This window comes from Plecotus auritus (genome assembly GCF_963455305.1).
Source record: "Plecotus auritus genome assembly, chromosome: 2".
In the NCBI taxonomy this organism is placed as follows: domain Eukaryota; kingdom Metazoa; phylum Chordata; class Mammalia; order Chiroptera; family Vespertilionidae; genus Plecotus; species Plecotus auritus.
This window is the reverse complement of record NC_137771.1, coordinates 131,166,352-131,192,047: the sequence shown is the minus strand read 5'-3', so window position 1 is coordinate 131,192,047 and position 25,696 is coordinate 131,166,352. Positions and strand designations below refer to the sequence as shown.

General features: G+C 37.9%; 1 protein-coding gene and 1 pseudogene across 2 annotated transcripts in view; one reads left to right on the top strand and one right to left on the bottom strand.

Annotated features, from left to right (window-relative positions):
• Positions 1 to 25,696, top strand: part of GBE1 (1,4-alpha-glucan branching enzyme 1) — a 385,578-nt gene that overhangs the window by 179,447 nt on the left and 180,435 nt on the right. Inside the window, exons 4-7 of the mRNA XM_080656181.1 lie at positions 10,273 to 10,398; positions 11,227 to 11,362; positions 17,515 to 17,605; positions 22,590 to 22,799. Of these exons, the coding sequence (XP_080512307.1) occupies positions 10,273 to 10,398; positions 11,227 to 11,362; positions 17,515 to 17,605; positions 22,590 to 22,799 (563 nt within the window). The remainder of the gene's footprint in view (positions 1 to 10,272; positions 10,399 to 11,226; positions 11,363 to 17,514; positions 17,606 to 22,589; positions 22,800 to 25,696) is intronic.
• On the bottom strand, positions 15,818 to 16,409 carry LOC308242613 (protein Daple-like; annotated as a pseudogene). Its single transcript has 2 exons — positions 16,272 to 16,409; positions 15,818 to 16,177 (listed from the first exon to the last, which is right to left on the bottom strand). The product of its transcript is annotated as a protein Daple-like (transcript).

The window sequence follows — 25,696 nt, the reverse complement described above, 5'->3', positions numbered from 1 at the left end:
AAGCACACCTTTTCAGTAATGAAAACTCACTGCTTCCCCCCCTCCCCCTGTTTATAGCTTTTTTCTCTTTTATTACTATATTGATCTTTCAGTATTTTGGAAGTTTAAATTTTATACTTTTCTATCATGTGTAATTTATTTGTTTTCTTGTCTCAGACACCTAATCAATCTTTACCCAATTACAACATTTCAGGATTTTTCCTATTTTTTTCACTTTGGAATAGTTGTTCTCACTTACTCAGGGATATTGTTTTCAATGCCTGATTGCTAAACCTCACATAATCCCTTTGTTTTTTGTTTTGTTTTGTTTTTTATGTTTTTAGTGACCTCACTTTGTAAGATTTATATCTCAGTCAAAGACAGTAACAGAAAAAAATATAGTCATATTACTTAGACTAGAAGATTGGGGAAGTAGGGTGGAAACCTTTGGGAGTAAAATTTATATTTATAGGTACAGGAACATCTGTCTCTAAATTATTCCAAATATAAACCTATCCTATATAATAAAAGGCTAATATGCAAATTGATCGAACAGAGGAATGACCGGTCACTATGATGCACACTGACCACCAGGGGGTAGACGCTCAACTCAGGAGCTGCCCCCGGTGGTCAAGGCGCTCTCACAGGGGGAGTGCCACTCAGCCAGAAACTGGGCTGCTGGCTGCCAATGCAGTGGTGGTGGCAGGAGCCAGCAGGGAGCGGGCCTAAGCTGGCAGTCGAACATTCCCCGAGGGCTCCCGGACTGAGAGAGGATGCAGGCCCGGTTAAGGGACCCCCCCTCCCAAGTGCATGAATTTCATGCAGCAGGCTTCTAGTTTTTAGAATAAGAAGCAACTACTGATATTCATTTGTTTCTTTTTGAAAATATTCTGCTGTTTCTTCTACCTGTAAGTATGAATCTTTCTTTCTCTGTAATTCTATAATTGGTGTTAAATCAGGAGCAAAGTGCCAAAACCAGTTTGGCTCGGTGGATAGAGCGTCAGCCTGCGGACTGAAAGGTCCCAGGTTCAATTCTGGTCAAGGGCATGTAACTTGGTTGCGGGCACATCCCCAGTGGGAGGTGTGCAGGAGGCAGCTGATCGATGTTTCTCTCTCATTGATGTTTCTTATTTTATTTTATTTTTTTAAAAATATATTTTATTGATTTTTTACAGAGAGGAAGGGAGAGGGATAGAGAGTTAGAAACATCGATCAGCTGCCTTCTGCACACCCCCTACTGGGGATGTGCCCGCAACCAAGGTACATGCCCTTGACCGGAATTGAACCTGGGACCTTTCAGTCCGCAGGCCGACGCTCTATCCACTGAGCCAAACCGGTCAGGGCTCTCATCGATGTTTCTAGCTCTCTATCCCTCTTCCTTCCTCTCTGTAAAAAATCAATAAAATATATTAAAAAAAACAAATAAAACAAAAAACAAACAAACAAAAAAAATCAGGAGCAAAGTAACTATGAGTATTATAACTCAAAAATTGTCTCTTTTTGTCCTGTACATTGGTGTCCTTTATGCTAAAGTTTGCATAATTTGATCTGATACTCGTTTTTGTCACATTACAGATTTATTTTTCATAACAAGTATGCTTAATCTTTTCTTTCAAGAAAAGATTTAAAAAAATATCAGTGGCTTTATTTCTGTTAGAGAAATCTTTATTCCTACTCAAGCTGTTATTAAATGCAATGCTGGAACAATTTTTATTTCTATTTAAAAAAAAAACAACTGAATTGTGTTTTTAAATAAGAAGTTCTCATACAAAGCTAAAATAATGGGAATCAATGAAAATTTATTAATAGTATAAGGGCTTAATCTCCAAAATTTACAGGGAACTCATACAACTTAATAAAAGGAAGATAAACAATCCAATCAAAAACTGGGCAAAGGACATAAATAGACACTTTTTGAAAGAGGACATACAGAAGGAGGAGAGACATAGGAAAACATGCTAAAAGTCACTAATCATCCGAGAGATGCAAATCAAAACAACAGTGAGGTACCATTTTATACCTGTCAGGATGGCTATCATCAACAAATCAACAGGCAAGTGCTGAAGAGGATACGGAGAAAAAGGAACCCTTTTGCACTGCTGGTGGGAATGCAGACTGGTGCAGCCACTGTGGAAAACAGTATGGAGTTTCCTCAAAAAATTAAAAATGGAACTCCCATTCAACCCAGTAATCCCACTTCTAGGAATGTATCCCAAAAAAACAGAAACACCAATCCAAAAGGACATTTGCACCCCTATGTTCATAGCAGCACAATTTACAATAGCTAAGATTTGGAAACAGCCAGTGCCCACCAGCAGACGAGTGGATTAGAAAACTGTGGTACATCTACACAATGGAATTCAATGCTGCTATAAAAAGGAAGGAATTCTTACCATTTGCAACAGCATAGATGGAACTAGAGAGCATTATGCTAAGTGAAATAAGCCAGTCAGAAAAAGATAAATATCACATGATCTCACTCATTTGTGTAATATAATGAACAATATAAACTGATGAACAAAAATAGAACCAGAGACATAGAAGCATCGAACAGACTGTCCAAGCTATGAGGGAAGGCGGCGGTGAGGGGGTAAGAGATCACCATTGGTTTTGCATGCATATGAGCAAAACCAATGGACACAGACAGTAAGGGGGGGGGGTGAGTGCTTGTACTTGGGGGAGATGGTAGCGGGGGAGAGGTCAATGGGGGAAAATGGGAGACTCATGTAATACTTTAAACAATAAAGAATTAAAAAAATAGTATATTGCTTTTGAAGTTCAACTGGTTTCTATCTTTTTCTTAGTTAAGCTGCTAATAAAGATATCACATATTCTTTTCTTAGGCACAGTGTCCAGCACTATGTAACATAAGAGCTCAAGGAGCTTAATCTGATCATTTAACCTCTTTTCTACCTTCCCCAACCCCTGAACATTGTAGGTTGTATCATAAGGACATGCTGATTTTCAATGGTGATTCTATATGCACATGGCTTGTGTAAGGTTATTTGATTAATTGAAAATTATGAAACGAAGATGAGGATCTTGAAATGTATGTATGGACTTTGATATCCAGATAAATCTTACAGAAAAATTTAAAACATTAAAATACTAGAATTTCATACTTATATAAACCATGGGAAAATCAATTATAGCACATATATAACCCTAATTTATATAATTTTACTTATCTATTATATATCATTCTATCAAAGTTTATCCATAAAATGGTCATTTACACATAAAGGCTTTATTATTATGAGAAAACTGCCTTGATACATTTATTGATATCTTGATTTTCTTCCTCATTACTTCAAAATTAACTCAAAGTTCACAATGAAATACCTTTTAATATCAGATACTGTTCCTGATATTCCTAATTAGAAAATTTAAAATGAAATTTCTTCAATAAGCATAATTATGATTATAATTTTTGCCAACTGATCTTCCACTTATTTAAATAGGGTCATCTCCGTAAAATAAATCAAATATGCCAGGTATTGGGTAGAAAAAAAATAATCCTGTAGCTTTTTCTTTTTTTTTTTTTTTATATATTTTTATTGATTTTTTACAGAGAGGAAGAGAGAGGGATAGAGAGTTAGAAACATCGATGAGAGAGAGACATCGATCAGCTGCCTCTTGCACACCCCCTACTGGGGATGTGCCCGCAACCCAGGTACATGCCCTTGACCGGAATCGAACCTGGGACCCTTCAGTCCGCAGGCCGATGCTCTATCCACTGAGCCAAACCGGTTAGGGCCCTGTAGCTTTTTCCTTATGATAAATGTAGAGCTTTTATTTGCATCCTATAAAGAGTGATTCTTTTTGTTCGATCTCTGAAAATAATTTCATAGAAGTAGGCTAGCAATAAAAACTGCCTATTACAAATTCACCTTTTTGAAGGGTCTCCTATCAATTTGGAAGTTCAGCAATATTTATTCTGAAGGAGTTTGCTTTTCCTGGAAATTGTCAAAGAGACTTATCTTGTTTAGTGAAGGTCAGTGAAAGGCATTGTTATATGCTTGTCTACTTTTTGGGAGTAGGAAGTTAATAAGATATAATACGTGTTATTTAGGCTACTCATCAAGATGACTTTATCTTTTAACTATTTCTGGCACTGATAGAGATGAACTAAATTTAAGTACTAGTTGTACCGGTTAATAATGCGGATTTTGTAATCAAAGAAAACATGATAAAAAAAAATGATAATTTTAAGAGAAACATCAAAAGTGCTTTATTCAAAGTAATGTCTATTGCTAGCTACACATTTCCCCCATCTTTCAGGTAATTTGTGGATACCATCCCAATAGAACTTTTCTTGTTTTGAGGCAAACCATTCAGAGACCCAATTTTGCACTTCTTCGTATGTTTTGAAGTGCTGCTCAGAAAGTGTGTGTGCCATTGATCGGAACAAGTGGCAATCTGAAGGAGCAAGGTCTGGTGAATATAGTGGGTGGGTTAATACTTCCCAGGCAAGATATTTTAACATGTTTTTAACTGGTTTTGTTGAAGTGCGTTGATGGTGTATTATCATGAAGCAATATTTACCGTGTTTTCTGGCATATTCTGGTCGTTTTACAATCAAAGCGTGGTTGAAATTGATTATTTATTGTCGGTAGTGATCAATATTAATGGTTTCACCTGGTTTTATAAGCTCATAATACACCACACCTTCCTGATCCCACCAAACACAGAGCATTGTCTTCTTTCCAAAGCGATTTGACCTTGCAGTCGATGTTGATGGTTTGATTTGACCTTGCAGTCGATGTTGATGGTTGACCTGGATCAACCCATGCTTTTGTGAGTTTGGGATTCTCAAAATAAATCCACTTTTCATCACCAGTCACAATTCGATGCAAAAAAGACTTTCTTTCGTGCTGTTGAAGCAACATTTTACTGATGACTTTTCGGTTTTCCATTTGTCTTTCATTCAGTTGTTGAGGCACCCATTTTCCTTCTTTCAAAATCTTTCCCATTGCTTGTAAACGTTCAGAAATTGTTGAGCAATGTTTAATCTTTCTGAAAGTTGTTTTTGAGTTTGACATACATCTTCATCCAATAATGCTTGTAATTGTTGGTCTTTAAACTTTTTCGGTTGACCTGGATGTTCTTTGTCTTTCACATCAAAATCATCACTTTTAAAGTGTTTAAACCAGCGTTCACAAGTATCTTGAGATGGAGCATGTTCACTGTAAGTTTCCCGAAGTATACAATAACTTTCAGCAGCACTTTTCTTCAAAGTAATGAATTAAAACTTCCCGCAAATGCTCTTTTTTTGGCATGAAATTCGACATTTTTAAGCATAAAAATATCTGTGATGTTAACACCTTCAGCAAATTTGACATATGAAGTTTTAAAGCTTGCTGTCAATACAACAAACTAGCATACATATCAAATCGCATATATATCAACATATGTGTAATTCCATCTATTGAAAAAAATCCGCATTATTAACCAGTATATATACTTTCCATTTTATTCTTCCAAAGTGATTGCCTCCAATATTTTCCTTTATGGCTTATTAGTTTCCAGTGGCTGCTACACAGATTCAATGGCTTTAAGCAATAGAAGTTTGTTCTCTCACAGTTTTGGAGATCAGAAGTTAAAAATCAGTATAACTGGGTTGAAATCAAGGTGTTGGCAGGGGACATGCCTTCTCCGTAGGCTCTAGCAGAAAATGTGTTCCTTAACCACTCCAGCTTCTGGTGTCTGCAGCCTTGGTCACATTGCCTTTTTCCTCTCTGTATAAATATCCCTCTGCTTCCCCATTTATAAGGATATATGCGATTGCCATTCCAGATAACCTGGATAATTTACCATTTTAACATCCTTTTATCACATTTGCAAAGACCCCATTTTTTTTCCTTATAAAGTACCATTCACAGATTCTAGGGAGTAGGATGTAGACATCTGAGGAGCCCTTTTTCAGCCTCCCCAAATGCAAAGGTTCTTCTTACATAACCTTACCTAATGTTCAGATCGGTTCAAACAATAATAACAAACAAAGCTAATAAAAACTGTATACATATTTGTCCTTTGTTTTTACAAACAATAGTAGTAGTAATTTTAGTTAATCAAAATGAGATTTAAGAGCCTTTACAAATAATATTAAGCTATTTTAGAGTTTTTATGATATATGTGCATTTAAAAATATTTATGTTGTGTTATTTATAAATATTAAAACATATTTCTTAAGGATTCTGGTCATTGGCAAAATCATCAGATTCTCTTCTGGAATATCAATTTCCTTTTTATAAAATATATATTTTGTTTCAGATAGGAAGGGAAAGGGAGAGAGAGATAAGAAACATCAGTGATGAGAGAGAATCATTGATTGGCTGCCTCCTGCAGGCCCCTACTTCGGATTGAGCCAGCAACCCAGGCATGTGCCCTGACTGGGAATGGAACAATGACCTCCTGTTTCATAGAATGATGCTCAACCACTGAACCACACTGGTCAGGCTCTTACTTAATTATGAACTTTTGATTACTTTTTCTAACACTTCGCTTTTGTTCCACACACTTCTAAATAAATATTACTTAAGAAAAAATTTCAATATATTCTGTATGTATGTGTGTACATTTTCTTTCTCTCTACAAATATATTTATGCAGATGTAAATATGTTTCAGTCACATTTTATAAATACAGAGATAATACTGATATTCACCTTATGGATTGGTATGGCTCTACCCATTATTTTATATATTATATATTTATATATAGTTAATTATATTGTATATTTTACATACTAATATGTTTGTATGTATATTTTATATATAATATCAATTAAATTAGATATGATATATGCCCTGGCTGGTTTTGCTCAGTGGATAGAGCATTGGACTATGGACTGAGGGTCCTGGGTTTGATTCAGGTCAGGGGCACATGCCAGGGTTGTGGCCTCGATCCCAAGTTGGGGGCATGCAGGAGGCAGCCGATCAATGATTCTCTCTCATCATTGATGTTTCTATCTCTCTCTCCCTTCCCTTCCTCTCTGAAATCAATAAAAATATACTAGTATATTAAAAAAATTAGATATGATATAAATTTGAGGTAATTTAGGAGGAGAAGAGATTATATTGATTTATAAATTAGGAATGAACTTGCTTGGTTATTTACTTTGACCTGTACCTCATTAAGTAGATATCTTTATTAATATATTTTTTCAAGCCCTTTTTAAGTAATTTATTTTGAGAAAAGGTATATACTCAAAGCATATTGTCGTGCTTTGGGTAGTGAAATCTGGGAAAATTGAATTAGATCCTTGAATATCTGTGTCTTCTATATGTTCACTCATGAAACCCAGTGTTACATTCAATAGCATTTTCCAGAATATGCTAACACATCTTACCAGCTGAGCATATCCACTGTGTTTATATAAAATTGTTGGCTACCTGGACAGCATCTTATCTCAGTAATTTTCTGGTCCATAGGAGCAATATTTTTGGCAAGAAGCCTTTCAAAATCATGTTCCCAGAACGAGTTAATACACACACACACACACACACACACACACACACACACTTTTTTTTTCTGTCTTCACTATTTTATCCAACCATTTATTATAGTGTATATTTGAGTTCTAAATGACATTTCTAAATAAAATTTGACTTCATACAGTTCACTCAGTTAATTTGGCTTTTGCACAGGTAGAGGTTTCTTTTAATTTAATAATGTCTTTTGATAGTAACCTCCCATAAGTCAAAGAGATAATTTGGCTCATTAAAAAAGAACCTAATAACATTTTTATAATTAACATCCAAAATGTAACAGTGTTACAGAGTATCTATTTGCCCTATAAAAAGTTCATCAAGATAATATTTTCATTAGTATATTTCTTTAAAATGATTTGATAGATTTTTAAAGTTCTGTTTTTAACATTATCACTATATTTAAGGCACACAATATATCTAACTTGGTTATTAGCACACTTCCACAAATGTGTTTGCAATTATATAATTCATCTATTTGCAAACCTTACTAAAATACTTATTTTTTCCTAATTTTTACAGAAGCTCTACAAGTGAAATGAAGTGATAACAATATAGAAGCATACAACTAGAAAATAAAAGCTACTAAAATCTCTCTACCCAGAGCCAACCAGCTCAATATTTTATCTTTTTAAATACTTTAGTCTATGAATTTGTGTGCATTTACATTAGGAAGATGCAGCACATTATTTTTTATATCTTGAAAAAATTCCCACCTGGCCAGTGTTGCTCAATGGTTGAGTGTCAGCCTATGAATCAGGAGGTCATGGTTTGATTCCTGGTCAGGGCATATCCCTGGGTTGCCTGGATTGCAGTCTTGATCCTAGTAGGGGGTGTGCAGGAGGCAGCCAATTGGTCATTCTCTCTCATCATTGATGTTTCTATCTCTCCCTTCCCCAGTGAAATCAATAAAAATATGTAATTTTTTTTTCTTGCATCCTTCAATACATATAATTCAATAATACAAGTTTTAACAACTATACATTATTCAGTCATTTACTTCTTGCTAATAAAAGTAACACTAAGGTTAATAGAAAAATATATAATTTTTTGGGCACCTTCCTGATTATTTCTACAGGGCAAATTTCTATAATTCAAATTGCTGAGTCATTGAGAATATTTTAAATATTTGATGCATATTGCCAAGCTGCTATTCAGAACTGTTATACTATTTTATACTCCAGTTTAATCACGGATCTGCCTTCTCCATCATAAATTGTGATTTGAAGTCTATTAAGAATAAGACAGTGAGGAAGTTCGGTGTTCAGTGTTTGCCACTCAGTGACTTTGGGATTTTTGGCAACTGACATAATTTCAAAATTTGTGTTATAAAGATTCTATTGAATCAAGTGAAATATGGCTATGAAGGTCCTTTCTAAATTGTAAAACATTATATAAATATTTAATTACCAATTAATTATACAAACTTGAGCTTTTCTCTATTAAAGGAAACTGAAGAATATGTCCTCTCTCAATGCTGAGAATATTGTATAGCTCCTGATCTAAGAACTTTAAAAAAAACTCTTAATTTCAGTCACTTGGACACTTAGTTCATGTAGCTTACTTTTTAATCTAATCATGCTAATAAATTCAGTCCTCTATTTCATACTAAATCTAAAATGATAGATTAAGTGAAAATTGTGTTTGTATTTTATTCTTATTATTTATTATTGTCTACAGGCCCAGTGCATGAATTTGTGCACAGGTGGGGTCCAGCCGGCCTGCGGTCAGTTGGCCGGATGGCCCCGCCCCCGATCGGGGTGTGGGGGCCGATCAGGGCGGTGCTGGCTGGGAGGTGGGGCTGAGGTTGGTTGGCTGGCCAGCCCCGCCCCTGGTCGAATTCCCAGTTGAACTCCCAGTTGAACTCCTGGTCGAGGGGACAATTATAAAAGGCTAATATGCAAAGTGTCCCTGTGGGAATTCGACCAAGAGACTGGGAGTTCTATTGCTCGCTATGACGTGCACTGACCACCAGGGGGCAGTGCAGAAGGAAGGAAGGGCCCGGTCAGCAGCTGGCAGCCAGGGAGCCAGAGAAGGGAGACCCTGGCTGGCAGCCAGCAGCTGGGGAAGGGAGGCCTTGGCCGGCAGCCGGAAGGCCCCAATTGTCACTGATTGACGGCCAGGCCTAGGGACCCTACCTGGGCCTCTAGTTATTGTATAGGATAACAATATTGATACTATTGGCAAATGAAGGAGTGGGTGGCTAAAAGGTAAAATGTTTGGTTTTGTGTGGTAAAACCACATAAATAGAGTATAGAAGAGTTTGAAAAGTGTTAGAAAATATTTGCAGGGTAGTGTGTGTATGTGTGTGTATGACATAGGCATTAATTAAACATTTTTTCTTGTTTAGTTTCTTGAAAATGTTATAATTATTTGCTTTAGAAAGGAAAAAAAAATAGATGGTGATATAACTCACCTTGTCACTTTTTTTACAATAAATTAGGATTATTTCCTCCTGATGTTTGATTTATTGACTGCAGTCCCCAAATAATATTCATGGCTTTTTATTGTGTACTATATGCTGACTTTAATTAACCACTCTAATGATTGGTTTGCAATCATGGAAATTGCCACAGAATCATAAATTATTCTAACCGGCAGTAACTATAAGGGTCATATACTAGAGCAGATGAGAAAAGCAAGGTCCATAGAATTTAAACATCTTTAAGGTCACGCATCTGGATGGTAGTTTAGATTCTTACAATCATTCTTCCTTTTCCGTCTTATAGCAGTGCTCATAAACTATTGTGCATTATCTTAGTTTTGAAGTATTTTAAAACAATAACATTTTGTTCTCTTTTTAGGTAGTTATTAGGAGTAAAAGTGGAGAGATTTTGTATCGTATTTCACCATGGGCGAAATATGTGGCTCGTGAAGGTGATAATGTGAATTATGATTGGATACACTGGGATCCTGAACACACATATAAAGTGAGAAAAACACATCTTTAAATAAATTCTTATTCCAATATTTTTAGGAAAATTAAATTTTATTTTTATAATTTTTATAGTAATGTTCAACTTTTCAATGCTGGTTTAATATTTTATGTCATACTGTATCTGTTTGCTATACATATATCGGATTCATCATCTGTTGCCAATGAAGTATGAAAGTGAGGTTTTTTTTATCATCTATTTCTGAGGTTGAAGGGGGAAAGAAAACGAAATCTATACATAGTGACCTATAAAGAATAGTAATTATTATTAAAAATCTTAATCACAATTTCTGATTCATCAAAGATGCTTCAGTGATATAATATTTCTCCTTGTCATGGGTTTGAAGCTCTATCAGTATCCTTAAGAACAAGGAATAGTGAGGATATTTCATGAATGTATTGGTGAGTGTAATTATTAAGGCTATCTTATTCAAGAATTATAGGTATCTTTGAACTCACTTTTCTGTCCTCTAAGTTATTAGAGCTTGTTGGTAAGTGCTTGGCATTTAATAATTATGTATGCATTTCACAGCTGTTATGTTTTCTCTAGGGCTTAGGCTCAAAAATATATCTTCACTCAATGATGAGGCAGAAGCTTATCCATGATTTCTCTTTTAAAAATAGGTTCATTAACATGATTCTGAAAAGTATTTTTTCCTAAAAGAAAATTTAATGGATGTAGCCATTCTTTTTTTACATGTGAAAACATTTCCGGAGTATTTATTTGACTGAGTTGATCCACTATTTTACTTAACATGCTTAATCAGCTAGTGTCGTACCTGCCTTTATGTTCTAATTGTGTATCTAACTTTATGTTCTGTAGTTTAAGCATTCCAGACCAAAGAAGCCAAGAGGTCTAAGAATTTATGAGTCTCATGTGGGAATTTCTTCCCATGAAGGAAAAGTAGCTTCTTATAAACATTTTACATGTAATATACTACCAAGAATCAAAGACCTTGGTAAGTAATAACTGTGATTTTTATTCAGATAAAATTTTAATGAATCTGTTCTCTTATAAGAAAAGCTAATTACAAGTGTCTCTTTTTTGTGTTAGAGATTAAATATGTAATAGAAATGCATTTTATTTTAGGCTTCTCAAATTGCCCTGTAATAGTGATAGCACAGAAAAGAGAAATGGGATAATAAGAATTCAAGATATTATTCCAATTTCAATTTTAAGTAATATGAACTAATAGCTTGCAAAACTGTAGATAAATATGTAAGCATAATTACTTTTTACAGAAGAGAACTTTTATCACATTAAGTGGTCATTGAGCAAAGTCTGTTCATTTTAGTTTGTTAGGGAAAAATTATACAGTTGTAAGATGACTGGAACTTATTTTATATCAGAGCCATTGTATATACAGCTCTTGTCTGGATGACGTACTTGACAAATATTAATGGTGCATCTTCTGTGTGAAACACATTGTTGTAGATGTTTGTGTTTGGGATTGTAACGACACAGGACTGTCTTCATGGGAATAAATAGGAGAATGAATAGTGTACTGCTGAATCATTGATTCAGTATGCTTTAAATCTGTGTGTTTTTTTTATAGGTATGCTTTAAAAAAATAATTTCACAGCATATTAGCACCTGCTCCAGTGGCTAGGCAGCAATATAAAAGTATAGTTAATTATTCTGCTTTTGCTAGGCAGTCCAGATTTTGGCTACAGGAAAGTTTTTCAATTCATGGTTAAAGTTTTCCCTTATATATGGATCTTAATTATCTGTGATAATGAGGTCAGGTTCTAGAAACCAAAGTTAAATAACTGCTTAGAGAATGTAATATTGATTATATTTAATATATATTATATTAGAACAGTTGTATTTGAGGTGTTCTGTCATTTTATAATGTAACAACATTTAAAAGTATTTATTAAAGTATTTTAATTTTAGCAAATCAGAGAGAAAAACTTTTTTTTTTTAATAAAGGCAGTGCCTATTTTTTTTTAACAGTGTAATAATTGCATGTGTATTTTTATGGTTGCCTTGTTTTTAATGGCGATACTGGTTTTCCATTTAAAGGACTGATACTAATCTTTCCTTTTCAAATAAATTTAAGTGGAAATGGTGAGTTAAAGGGAAAACATGTAAGTAATCACACAGGTGATATAGTCATGACAAAAAATCATGGAGATGGTACAAGGATTGCTGAAAACAGAAAACACTGCAGTAGCTAAAGGTCTCTGTGGACCAGCGTTCCCCCACTCTGGCCTTCACAGAGTGCTGATGTTCTGTCTATCCACTGCTGTTCTAACATCAGCAACCAAGATGTCAGAGAAACACAGCACGGTCATACAACACCACTCTAGGCTGAACCCTGGCTTGACAACATCAATCCAATTATACTAAATGCTTGAGTGGAGCAATAAATCCCTCAAAGCATAGGATACATCTGAAAAGGGCCTTATCTGCAGAGCCAACAGTTTTAAATTTAGTTGCTTAAAAATAAGTCTTAAAAAAAATCTCACTTGATAGGCCTTACATTTTTGGAAGCATAGCGACAACTGACCAGTTCAGCATTACACATAGGCATGACCTAAACCTGCAGGTGCACGAGAGAGGGGGCAGCACGTGGCCAGGGGATTTACTTAGCACGGACATCCTGGCCCAGGGACCTGTGCCTGGATGTCCTGACGCTCTCCTAAAACTGTGCTGCTCTGGAGTAGTGTCCAGAGGGTGTGACAACTCACCTTCTCTTTTGAAATCAGAATCCATGTTGGCTACTTTAAGCTTGGCTTGGAATTGTGGTCAGGAGGAGGGGTCCACTATGGGTCTTCTGGCATTTAGGTACTGTTTTTTGTTTGAATTTCAGAAATGAAGGAGGGTACATGATGAAGACACTCATAAAGAGAAAGGATCAGAAATCTCCCATTTCTGAAAAAGGGAGAGGCTCCTTAGGAAGGGATGGGATGGCATGTCGGAGGAAGACCAGACCGCAAGTGTTTAGATGAAGCCGGGTGGGACGTTGGAGACTTGTCATTGTCCTTGATTTTGCTTCTCAAAAAGGGACTCTTTTTGCACTGCGTTGCTTTTCCCATGGGTGTCTTGCGAGGGGCTCTGCCTGCAAGGGGCTGAGAAATAGTGGGCAGGGTTGGGTCTGAGGACTCCAGAGGTCAGGGAGGGCTGTCTATGGTTGACTTCAGTAGTTCTCTGGAAATCTCTTTGGTTTGATGAATTTGACTAAGGTTTTAGCTCCAATCCAGTGGTTTTTCTTTTTTGGAGCAGGATCATAGAACTTGTACTGATCCATGATTTTTTCTTCCAGTTTTTCCTTATGTCTCCATAAGGCATTGAATTTGTCTTCATACTGCTTCTGCTCCTTATGGTACTGCTCCTTATGCTCCATGTTCTGCTCTAGAAGCATCTGGGCCACAAAAAAACAAAAGCTTCAATTTTCATAGAAACATAGGTTTATTTTGATAGAGACATGCTGAATACAAAGGGCTGAAATAAATGAGTAATATTTAACATAAAATAATAGAACATTTTAATCAAAATTAACATTTTTTCTTGAATATTAACTTACCAGACACTGAATAACTGCACAAATTAATAAGCGTAATGCAAATAAATGTATTTTACTTGTTCTCCGAAAGCGAAATATTTCCTGTTGCACTCACCAAACAAGTCAGTGCAAGACCAATGATGTGGCACTAGGCTGCTAAAATATTCGCTGCTACTATTAGTGGAGAGAAATGGTGCGCCTGCGCATAAAGCACGGAAGGGAGATGGATGCAACACGATTATAGTAATCAGTCATTAGCGAAAGTTCTAGTTCATTATTAGTAATTATGTATAACAGGATATTGTAAAAATTAAATTATGAAATTTTTATTAAAACATTTCATACATACCGTTATGTTGGCTGGGCTGCAAAAATATTCCTTGTGGGCCACATGCAGCCTGTGGGCCGCGAGTTTGACATGCTTGCTGTAGGGTGTCGACCTTCTCGGTGGCTGTTGTCAGGGAGGTGACCTTCTTGGCCAGCTTCTTGTTCTTCTCTAGCTGGTGCAGCTCTTATCCAGCTCCTTCACCTGCCCCACCTTCTTCTTCACCTGCTCCAGGTCCTGGTGTGGCTGCTATCTCTTGAACTCCAGCTTGCTGAGTTTGCTGGTGGTCTCCGTCACTGTCTGATGGAGGACTTTGTTGTTCTTCTCGATGTCCTTCATGTGGGCCTCACTACTGACCTGTGACTTCTCCCAGTGACCACACCGTTTGGTTGAGATGATCTTTTTATTGCTCAAGGTCCTTGATCTGCTTGGCTTTGTCAGCCTTCGGGGTCTTCATGTTACTCTGCAGCTGTTCTTTCTCTTCTATCAGCTCCTCACTGAAGGTCTCCACATTCCAGTTGCTCTGCTTTTCTCTCTCTAGCCGGGTCTGCAACTTTTCAATCTTGCTGAGCTGCTGGTTCTCCTTCTCCAGCTCCCCACACTTGAGACTGCTCTCCTCCAGGCCAGGGACACATCCTGCAGCCTTTGGAAGGTGCTCTGTAAGCTCTGGCTCTCCTTCTCCAGATTCAGGATGCGGCTGGATGTACATTCGTTCAGCTCCAACACAAACAACTTCCTGGAGGTATCTAACAGGTCTGCATTCTTAGACAGCTGCTCCAGCTCCCAGCCCAGGTGGGCGGACTCATTCATGTTCTGCTTCTTTGCAATCTCAAGGATCAAGTTCTCTTCCAGCAGCTGCTCAATATGTTTCTTTTCTGTGTCCCAGTCTATTCTAAGCTGTGAAGCTTAGCTTTCATCTGCAGATTCTCTTTCTCCAGCTCTTGAACTTTATCATAAGCACCAGTCACCTGTTCCTTCTGCATGGACTCGGTTTCAATTAAAATGATATTAACTTCTCTCATCTCCTCCATGCGGGCCTTGTAGAATTCCAGGTCATGCAGCTTTACCCTGCAGCACTGCAGCTCCATCTCTAGCCTCTCCATATCATTTGCCTTTTCCCTCAGGGAGTTTAGCTCATCATAGTAGGCACAAGCAGATCAGGCATCAGCTGCCAGCTTGATATTCTCCTGCTTGACTTTCTGAAGCTCCAGCACCGGCTGATCTACCTCATGCCTGGTATCCATAAGCTGCTCTGTCTTCTCCTGCCTGACATGGTGGAGCCTGGCCTTGGTGTCCGCCAGCTCCACGGCCAGGTTGCTGCTTGTCCTTGCCAGAGAGGCCGCTGCTTGGGCTAGGTGTGGACATGGAGCTACAAGACTTGAGGGGACTGGGTGGCTTCTGCACCTTGAGATAGTCCTGCTACTGAGTGAAGTCCATGATCAGCTCCATGTGTTCATTTCATTCATCTATGAGCCTCCTGAGCTGAAACACCATGTTCCTCGAGAGGGCCTCCAGCTCCTCCAGGGCCATGTCTGGGACCTCCAGCCATTGCAGGTTAAACATGTTCTCCTGGTTGTGGGTCACTTTTGGATATAGGCCACAATTCCAGGTTGAGCCTCAATATCCAGCTCTTCGATTCTTTCAATACACTCCTCTTTCCCTCATACAAGAAACCATAGCACAGCATCAGCAGTAGCACCTTCTTAATTTCCTCCATATTCTTCCCAGACAGGGTGTCTTTGCCAGTCATAAAAACTTTGGGCAAGTTTATTACTATTAGCTGCTGGAGAACTTCCTGGTAGTAGGGCTTAATGTTTCTTATCAAATGGTGAAGTTCTGAATGCGAAGATTCACATCATTGTTGATGTGCTTGGTGATGTATTGATTTGTAGGCCTGGGATTTATTTATAAGATGATTTGGTTAAAAAGATGCCATTCACCTAATCCAGTGGTTGGCAAACTGTGGCTCATGAGCCACATGCAGCTCGCGAGCCGTGGTTTGCCACTCTGTTGACTAATGAGTTTGCTGACCACTGACCTAATCCATGTACATAGGTTTTCCTGGTTGCCACTTCCGAATGGGCCCAAAGTTTGCATCCAAGTCACTAGCGGGCTCTGCAGAAACTACTCTATGAGCTCTGAGATGGTAACATCCAAGGCAATAATGTCCATGGGGCTGCTTTGGATTCTGCACCCTGTGTCCCCTGCACCTGTTCACAAAAAGGCTCTGGCTCTGGCAGCCAACGGCAGGTGCAGGGCTCTGTGTCTCCCACCCCAGAGGCAAAGGTGGGGCGTGAGACCATGTTCAAGTCTCCAGTGGTCCCATGCCTCCTTGAGTCACTTCATTTAGTGCACACAACATTTTCAGATAGAGAAAGGAAGGTTGTGTGTGTGCATGCAATCGTGTGTGCATATGTGCAACAAGCAACTTCAGAGTAATTTTATAGGTACATGAAAGAGTGCAAAGTAGAATTAATGCTGACTGTCAAAGCTACCTTGTGGAAAAATGGATTTGCTCCTATATTTCCTGCTGTATGGTAGAATAACTGAAATATAAGGGAAAAGGTACAATAAAAAGTATATGGCATGCAATTGGTTACTTTTATTTAGCATTCATAATCTTTACTATGAATATTACAAGTGCAGCTGAAGTTTAGCATATGCTGATTGCCATCTTTAATATTCTAAATCCAAATTAAGAGTATATTTGCATATAATTTGTTACTTGTTAAAATGAAGACATTTGAAATAGCTAGTTAGAGTATGTATAACTTTCAAGAACTAACTGTTTAATTTGTGTTAGAAGGTCAGAAAAGCAAAATATATTAAAGTAGTAGAACTTTTCAAAATGATTAGGCCATTTATGGGGACTCTCGACCTGACTTGTGCCCTCTGCAATCCGGGAGCCCTTGGAGGATGTTAGACTGCAGGTTTTGGCCTGCTCCCCGCAGGCCGGGCTGAGGGACCCATGCACGGATTCGTGCACCAGGCCTCTAATATGCATATATGATCTTTGGTTAATCTCTTCCCACACACCCCTTCCTCCCTTCCCTCTGAGATTCATCATTTTTTCCATGTTTCCATGCCTGTGCGTTGATGTCCCTGATAGTCAGTGCGCATCATAGCTACCAGTTGAATGGTCGAACAGTCGAACAGTCGCTTAGGCTTTTATGTATATAGATGATCATATGTAAAACTTAATGCCATTAGACAAGAATTCTGTTCTTACTGTTTTTTAATGTGGCTTTTAATTTCTATCTGATCTTTGCTTATATAGGATACAACTGCATTCAATTGATGGCGATCATGGAGCATGCTTATTATGCCAGTTTTGGTTACCAAATCACAAGCTTCTTTGCAGCTTCAAGGTAAAATGAAAGACCCGTTATATCCATTCTTTTCTAAGCAAAAACAAAATAAAATGAATTTTTACATTTTATATGATGTCATTTTGTAAACTATTTTAGGGTCAACAGAGTCAACAGAACCTTAGTGTTTTTTACTAAGCTCATAGATACTTGTCTCACTCAGCTAGCCTTAGAGGTTGGCCTTGATTTAATGTTGTTTTTTTTTATATGAAATGATTCTAATAAAGAATAACCAGTTACCTGTTGAAATTTTCATGTATTTGGGAGCCCAAGCTTTAGTCAGAAAGTCATGTCTTGTGGAAGTCATTGCCAGAGCTCACATCCTTTTATGGAAAAAGATTGACTCATGTAGGAAGGTGACTGAGGAGTCCATTGGTAGGACATATACTACCTACAAAAGGACTGTCCTTCCCAGGCTGAAATCAAAGGAATGTGGCTCTGGGCAGAAAGACATAAGGGGTCCTAAGCCATTGAAGAGGTGCTGACCTGAATGACCACAAGTTGAACAAGTCTAACATTGTCTCTGCCTCCTGGAGATTATACTGTGGTGGCATATAGACAGAATCCAATAATCCTACATGTTAGGATTTCTATCTGTAATAGAAGCAAATAAGAAAACAACAGGGTACTATCATAGTAAAGAATCAGAGGTCTGTTCATATTACATTAGATATGAACTGATGTTAGAACTGAGATCTAAAGCATAATTAAAAGTTAACTTGGGGAAGAGTGAAATGGGAATAGGTAGATAGAATTTAAGACATAGAAAAAAACCCACCTATATTCAATTTAGCTCTTTTTCATTAGAGCAATTCTCCTTGAATAAATAAACTTTACTTACTTTCTGTAATCTCACCACTTTTCTTTTTGCTTAAACTCATTCCAAGAAGGCTCTTCACCTCCTCACTGAAATTTCTCTTGTCAAGGGTCCTAATAGCCTCCATACTGTCACGTCTAAAAGATAAGCCCTTATTTGTACTGTCAACAGCATTTGTCACAATTGGTTCCTCACACCTTCTTGGAACTTTTTTCTTTCCATGGTTTTTAGTATATTTTACCCCCCTATTGTTTTTCCCATCTTTCTTGTTTCTTCCTTATTTCCTTTGCTCTTTCTGACCAGTAAAGACTGGATCTCCCAGTGCTCAGCTCTTCTCTATGTATATGAAGCATCTTGGGGTCTCATTAAGTCCCATCCATTTTTATGGCTTAAATATACTTTATTTTTATTTTTTTTAATTAAATCTTTATTCAGATTATTACAATTGTTTCTCCTTTTTCCCCCCATAGCTCCCCTCCACCCATTTCCCACCCCACCTTCTGCCCTTACCTCCCCCCCACTGTCCTCATCCATAGGTGTATGATTTTTGTCCAGTCCCTTCCGAAATGCCCCCATACCCATTTCCCCCTGAGAATTATCAGTCCACTCCCTTCTATGCCCCTGATTCTATTATATTCACCAGATTATTCTGTTCCTCAGGTTTTTAATTCACTTGATTTTTAGGTTCACTTGTTGATGGATATGTATTTGTTGTTCATAATTTTTATCTTTACTTTTTTCTTCTTCCTCTTCTTTAAGAATACCTTTCAGCATTTCATATAATACTGGTTTGGTGGTGATGAACTCCTTTAGCTTTTTATTATCTGTGAAGCTCTTTATCTGCCCTTCAATTCTGAATGATAGCCTTTCTGGGTAGAGTAATCTTGGTTGTGGTTCTTGCTATTCATCACTGAAAATTCCTTGCCACTCCCGTCTGGCCTGCATAGTTTCTGTTGAGAAATCAGCTGACAATGGTATGGGTGCTCCCCTGTAGGTAATTAACTGTTTTTCTCTTGCTGCTTTTAATATTCTCTCTTTGTCTTTTGCTCTTGGCATTTTAATTATGATGTGTCTTGGTGTGGTCCTCTTTGGATTCCTTTTGTTTGGGGTTCTGTGCGCTTCCTGGACTTGTAAGTCTATTACTTTCACCAGGTGGGGGAAGTTTTCAGTCATTATTTCTTCAAATAGGCTTTCAGTATCTTGCTCTCTCTCTTCTTCTGGCACCCCCATAATTCTGATGTTGGTACGCTTGAAGTTGTCCCAGAGGCTTCTTACACTATCTTCAACTTTTTGGATTTTTTTTTCTTTTTGCTTTTTTGGTTGAGTGTTTTTTGCTTCTTTGTACTTCAATTCTTTGACTTGATTCTTGTATTCCTCTAGTCTGTTGTTGGGTCTCTGTATAATATTTTTTATTTCAGTCAGTGTATGTTTAATTTCTAGTTGGTCCTTTTTCATATCTTCGAGGGTCTCGTTATATCTATCAGCCTTTTCTAGGATATTCTTGAAAAGCCTTATAACCATGGTTTTGAATTCTATATCCAGTCGTTTGTTTTCCTCCATTTCTTTCGTTTGTGATCTGTTTCTTTGTTGCCGCATTTTCACTGCTGCCCTGAGTTAGTAGGGGAGCTTTGTATGCTAGGTTTCCTATGTGGCCCAGTGGGTTGGCCTCCCCAGTTAACCTGAGGTGGACACTCTTGGTGCACCCCTTTGTGGACTGTGTGTACAGCCTTGTTGTAGTTAAGTCTTTATTGTTGTTGGTATCACTGGGAGGAATTGACCTCCAGGCCAGTTGGCTGTGAGGATCAGCTGTGTCTATGCTGGGAGAAGTTCGGTGCTGGAGACAGCCTTATAGGATTAGACTTGCCAAATTGCAAAAGCCTCTGTGCTCAGCTTGGATGGGGTGGAGTCTGAGGGCAGAGCAGACAGTCTTGGCTTCCCGTCAGCCTTGCCCTTGCGTGCGCCTCCAGACCTCTGCCTTCCCGGCTCCCGAGTCTCCGCCCGAGAGTCAAGATTTCCCCCGCAAGAGCGTGGGTCCCCAGGGGCTCGCCTGGAACTGGGGTTCAGTACAATCAGAACTGGGGCTCAGTGCAGTTAGGAGCTTCCAACTCCCTTCCACTAGGGAAAGCCTGTGGCAACCTCCGCAGACTTTGTGCGCACGGGCGCGCACACCTCCAGACCTCTGCCTTCCCCGGCTACTGAGCCTCCGCCCGAGAGTCCAGATTCCACCCCCATAAGAGTGTGGGTCCCCAGGGGCTCGCCTGGAACTGGGGTTCAGTGCAGTCAGAACTGGGGTTCAGTGCAGTCAGGAGCTTACGACTCCCTTCTGCTAGGGAAAGCCTGTTGCAACCTCCGCAGTCTTTGTTCACGCTGGCGCGCGCCCCCAGACCCTTGCCCACTGGGGCTCCCCTGGGTCTCCGAGTCTCCGGGTGCCTTTCTCTCTGACAGTCCAGACTCCCCCTGTATGAGCCTGGGTCCACGGGGTATCGCCCGGAACTGGGGTTCAGTGCAGTCGGAACTGGGGTTCAGTGCCGTTGGAACTGGGGTTCAGTGCCGTCGCGGGCTTCCTTCCCCCTCCCGCCAGAGAAAGTCAGCCAGGCTCTCAGCTGCCCTTCCTCTCTGCGCGCACAAAGACCCTTTGCCATACCTCCAATTCTCTGTGAGCTTTTCTCTTTCCTTCTAGTTGTAGAATTTCCACTCAGCCAGCTTTCCTGTGGTTCTGGATGGTGTCCGTTCTGTCTTTTAGTTGTAGTTTTGAAATTGCTGTGCGAGGCAGCAGTTTAGGTGCTTACCTATGCCGCCATCTTGGTTTCTCTCAGCTTAAATATACTTTATATGCCAACTCCCAAATTTAACTCTCTAGTCCTGATCTCTGTTGTGAACTTCAAACAGTGTCTATTTAACCTTGGGATGTCTAATATATGCCTAATACTTAACATATCCCAAATTAATTTCCTGATTTTCCAATCTCCTCCTCCTTCCATCTTCCCTAGTTCAGTAAAATGACATCACCAGCCCTAACCGGTTTGGCTCAGTGGATAGAGTGTCGGCCTGCGGACTGAAGGGTCCCAGGTTCGATTCCGGTCAAGGGCATGTACCTGGGTTGCAGGCACATCCCCAGTAGGGGGCGTGCAGGAGGCAGCTGATCGATGTCTCTCTCATCGATGTTTCTAACTCTCTATCCCTCTCTCTTCCTCTCTGTAAAAAAATTAATAAAATATATTTTTAAAAAAATGACATCACCATCTTCCAGTTGTTCAAGCCAAAAACTTTTGCAATGTACTTGACTCTTCTTTTTTGTTCCTCTAACTATCATAAAACCTAGGCACCTGTAACTTCAAATGTATCCCACATCTGGCTTCTTCAGCTGCTATTACTCTGGTCCACGTTGCTTTTTTCTCTTACCTATATTATTTTAATAGGTCTTTAACTGGTCACTCTATTTTTTTCTTATCCTCCTACATCTCCATAGACTTCCCTCCCTCCTTACACATGAACTACTTTCTGCACAGTGGCCAGAATGACCATTAAAAATAAAAGTTAGGTCATGTCACTCTTTTGCACAGAACCCACTAATGATTCCCTTCTGGAATAAAAGCCAAAGGTCTTATATTGGTGCATAAGACCCCATGTGATTTGTGTCTTGGCCATCCCTTTGGTCTCATCTTTTTTTTTTTTTTTAATTGCTTATTGTTTAAAGTATTACATATAGTATTACATATGTCTCCTTTTCCTCCCATTTACCTCTCCCCGGCCACTCCCACCCCCAGTACATCCCTCACCCTGCTAGTGTCTGTGTCCATTGATTATGCTTATATTCATGCTTACAAGTCCTTTGGTTGATTGATCTCATCTTTTTCTTGATCATTCCATGACAGTTACAGTTGCCAGTTTTCTATTCTTCAAATGCCTCTCGCTCATGTCTGTCCCCACTGCTCTTCCTCTCTGAGCATTTTTCTTGTTATTCATATGACTTGCTCCCTACTTCTTTACTGCCTTTGTTCAATAACAATATTAAGCAACTTTGACTTGTGTCAAAGTATTATGCTGCATTTGCCTATCTGAAGTATGTAGTACAATGCTGGTAAAACAATTGATTCACAGTAAATGATTGGCTTGTTTGCTTTAAGTATGATGCAATCTTGTTTTTGCTGTGTTCTTTATCTTTAGCCGTTATGGAACTCCTGAAGAGCTAAAAGAACTGGTTGACACAGCTCACTCGATGGGTATTACAGTCCTCTTAGATATGGTACACAGCCATGCTTCAAAAAATTCAGAGGATGGATTGAATATGTTTGATGGGACAGATTCCTGTTATTTTCATTCTGGACCTAGAGGGAATCATGATCTTTGGGATAGTCGATTGTTTGCCTACTCCAGGTAGGTACATGTAATATTGAAATGTTTTCTTTGTTTAAAATTGATTTTATGGGATTTCACTAAATTCATTGTATGTGTACTCTCACTGATATTTAATTTCTTTTTTTGTTACTTTTTTGATATTTAATTTCTTAAAATGAGTTTTTATAATTTTATGAAGAATGTTTAAGGTACTTATAGAATTGGACTTGTTTTTTATAACACATATATTCATGGTAAGTTGCATTAAATTTTAGTTTTACAAATCTTTTGCCATTTAAAATATATTGCTTATATTCCCATTTAAAAGGATTAATGTGAAGCATTTTTTAATATCAAAAAGACCACTTTATTAGGTTGAATTAACCATAGCAAGTCTCCTTTTAATAAACAAATACACATTGTCTTAAGTAGGTTATTTTTTAAAAATTATACTTCATGTTTTGCTATCTTAATAATATTACCATGTTTTTTACTATAGCTAAATAATTATAAGAACTAACACTTATTAGTATGCAATATACTATGTCACGCATGGTGTCAAATGTTTTAGCTATATAGCCACACATTTTATTTATTTTGAATAGCAACTCTACTTATGCATGGTAAGTATTATTCTCATAGTCATCTTAAAGATAGTAAGCTAAGATATAGTGTTGAAACAGTTTCTTAAAATTAAATGAATCTCTGATTTCTTTTACCATCTAACTAGGTATTTTAAGTGATTAAATCTAACTAGCATGATATGGCAAAAAGTTTTTAAAAAGCCAAAATACTCTCAACTTGTTCCACAATTTATCATATGGAAAAATATAATGAAAGTCATTATCAGGCATATTAAAAGTAAGGTATAACTAAATTTTTTAATAATAAGTGTTTTGGAAAGAATTTAATTAATTTTTTGGATGTTTTATATTACACAAACATTCACATACTGGAAACTGAGTAGTGTAGAAAAATGCTTCAGCAATAAATTTGATGAAATGAAGGATTCTAGTTTTTCAGTACAAATTAGATGACTTCTATATGGACGAAATTGTTTTGCTACACTCTTTTCTTAATATCCTACATGATTGTGTGTTTCATAGCCATATAGGAATCACTCATGCCAGCTGAAGCAGAATAATGTATGAGAAAAAACACAGGAGGCAAAAGCGGATGGCAGGGTTCCAGGCCTAGCTTCACTCTCCTATAAATCAATTAATCACTCTGGCTCTCAGTTTTTTCATTTTAAGAAGGCGGTAGAAAATACAATTCTCTCTGTAAAGGTATTTGGTGTTTTGATCATTTTTTTTCACTGTTGCCTTTTATAGTATGGATTTATAACAAGTGAAAAGGACTAAACCTGTTCTAATTTTGTGATATAACTCCACTAATTACATTATTGACTAAATCTTATAAATGTTGATTATGGACAGGAAGTATAATTAATTCAATTCTCTGGCTCATATTTGAGTGAATAAGAGTTTTTTTGTTTTTTTTGTTTTTTTGTATCAGTTCTTCATTAGCCCACTGACTATTTTCTTTTCTTTTCTTTTCTTTTCTTTTCTTTTCTTTTTTTATTTTTTTTATTAAGGTATTATATGTGTACATATCTTACCATTGCCCCCCCCACCCCACTCCCATACATGCCTCACCCCCCAATGTTTTGCATCCATTGGTTACTCTTATATACATGCATATAAGTCCTTCAGTTGATCTCTTGTTTCCCCCACCTCTCCCTAACCTTACTGCTGTAATTTGACAGTCTGTTTGATGCTTTACTGCCTCTGTATCTATCTTTTTGTTCATCAGTTTATAATGTTTTTCATTATCCCCAAATGAGTGAGATCATGTGGTATTTTTCTTTCATTGACTGGCTTATTTCACTTAGCATAATGTTCTCTAATTCCATCCAGATGCCTACAAATGGTAGTAATTCCTTCTTTTTTATGGCAGCATAGTATTCCATTGTGTAGATGTACCATAGTTTTCTGATCCAGTCATCTGCTGACGGGCACTTAGGCTGTTTCCAAATCTTAGCTATGGTAAATTGTGCTGCTATGAACATAGGGGTGCATATATCCTTTCTGATTGGTGTTTCTAGTTTCTTAGGATATATTCCCAGGAGTGGGATTACTAGGTCAAATGGGAGTTCCATTTTCAGTTTTTTGAGGAAACTCCATACTGTTCTCCACAGTGGCTGCACCAGTCTGCATTCCCACCAGCAGTGCACGAGGGTTCCTTTTTCTCCGCATCCTCGCCAACACTTGTCGTTGGTTGATTTGTTAATGATAGCCATTCTGGCAGGTGTGAGATGGTATCGCATTGTCGTTTTGATTTGCATCTCTCGGATAATTAGTGACTTTGAGCATGTTTTCATGTGTCTCTTGGCCCTCCTTCTGTCTTCTTTCGAAAAGATTCTATTTAGGTCTGTTGCCCATTTTTTTATTGGATCATTTATCTTCCTTTTATTAAGTTGTATAAGCTGCCTGTAGATGTTGGAGATTAAACCTTTATCAGTGATAACATTTGCAAATATGTTCTCCCATACAGTGGGGTTTCTTGTTTTGTTGATGGTTTCTTTTGCTGTGAAAAAGGTTTTTATTTTGATGTAGTCCCATTTGTTTATTTTCTCTTTGGCTTCCATTGCCCTAGGGGCAGTATCAGTGAAAAAGTTCTTTTGGCATATGTCTGAGATTTTGCTGCCTGTGGATTCCTCCAGTATTTTTATGGTTTCCCGTCTTATATTTAAGTCCTGTACCCATTTTGAGTTTATTTTTGTGTATGGTGTAAGTTGGTGATCTAGTTTCATTTTTTTGCATGTATCTGTCCAATTTTCCCAACACCATTTATTAAAGAGACTGTCTTGACTCCATTGTATGCTCATGCCTCCTTTGTCAAATATTAAATGCGCATATTGGTTTGGGTCGATATCT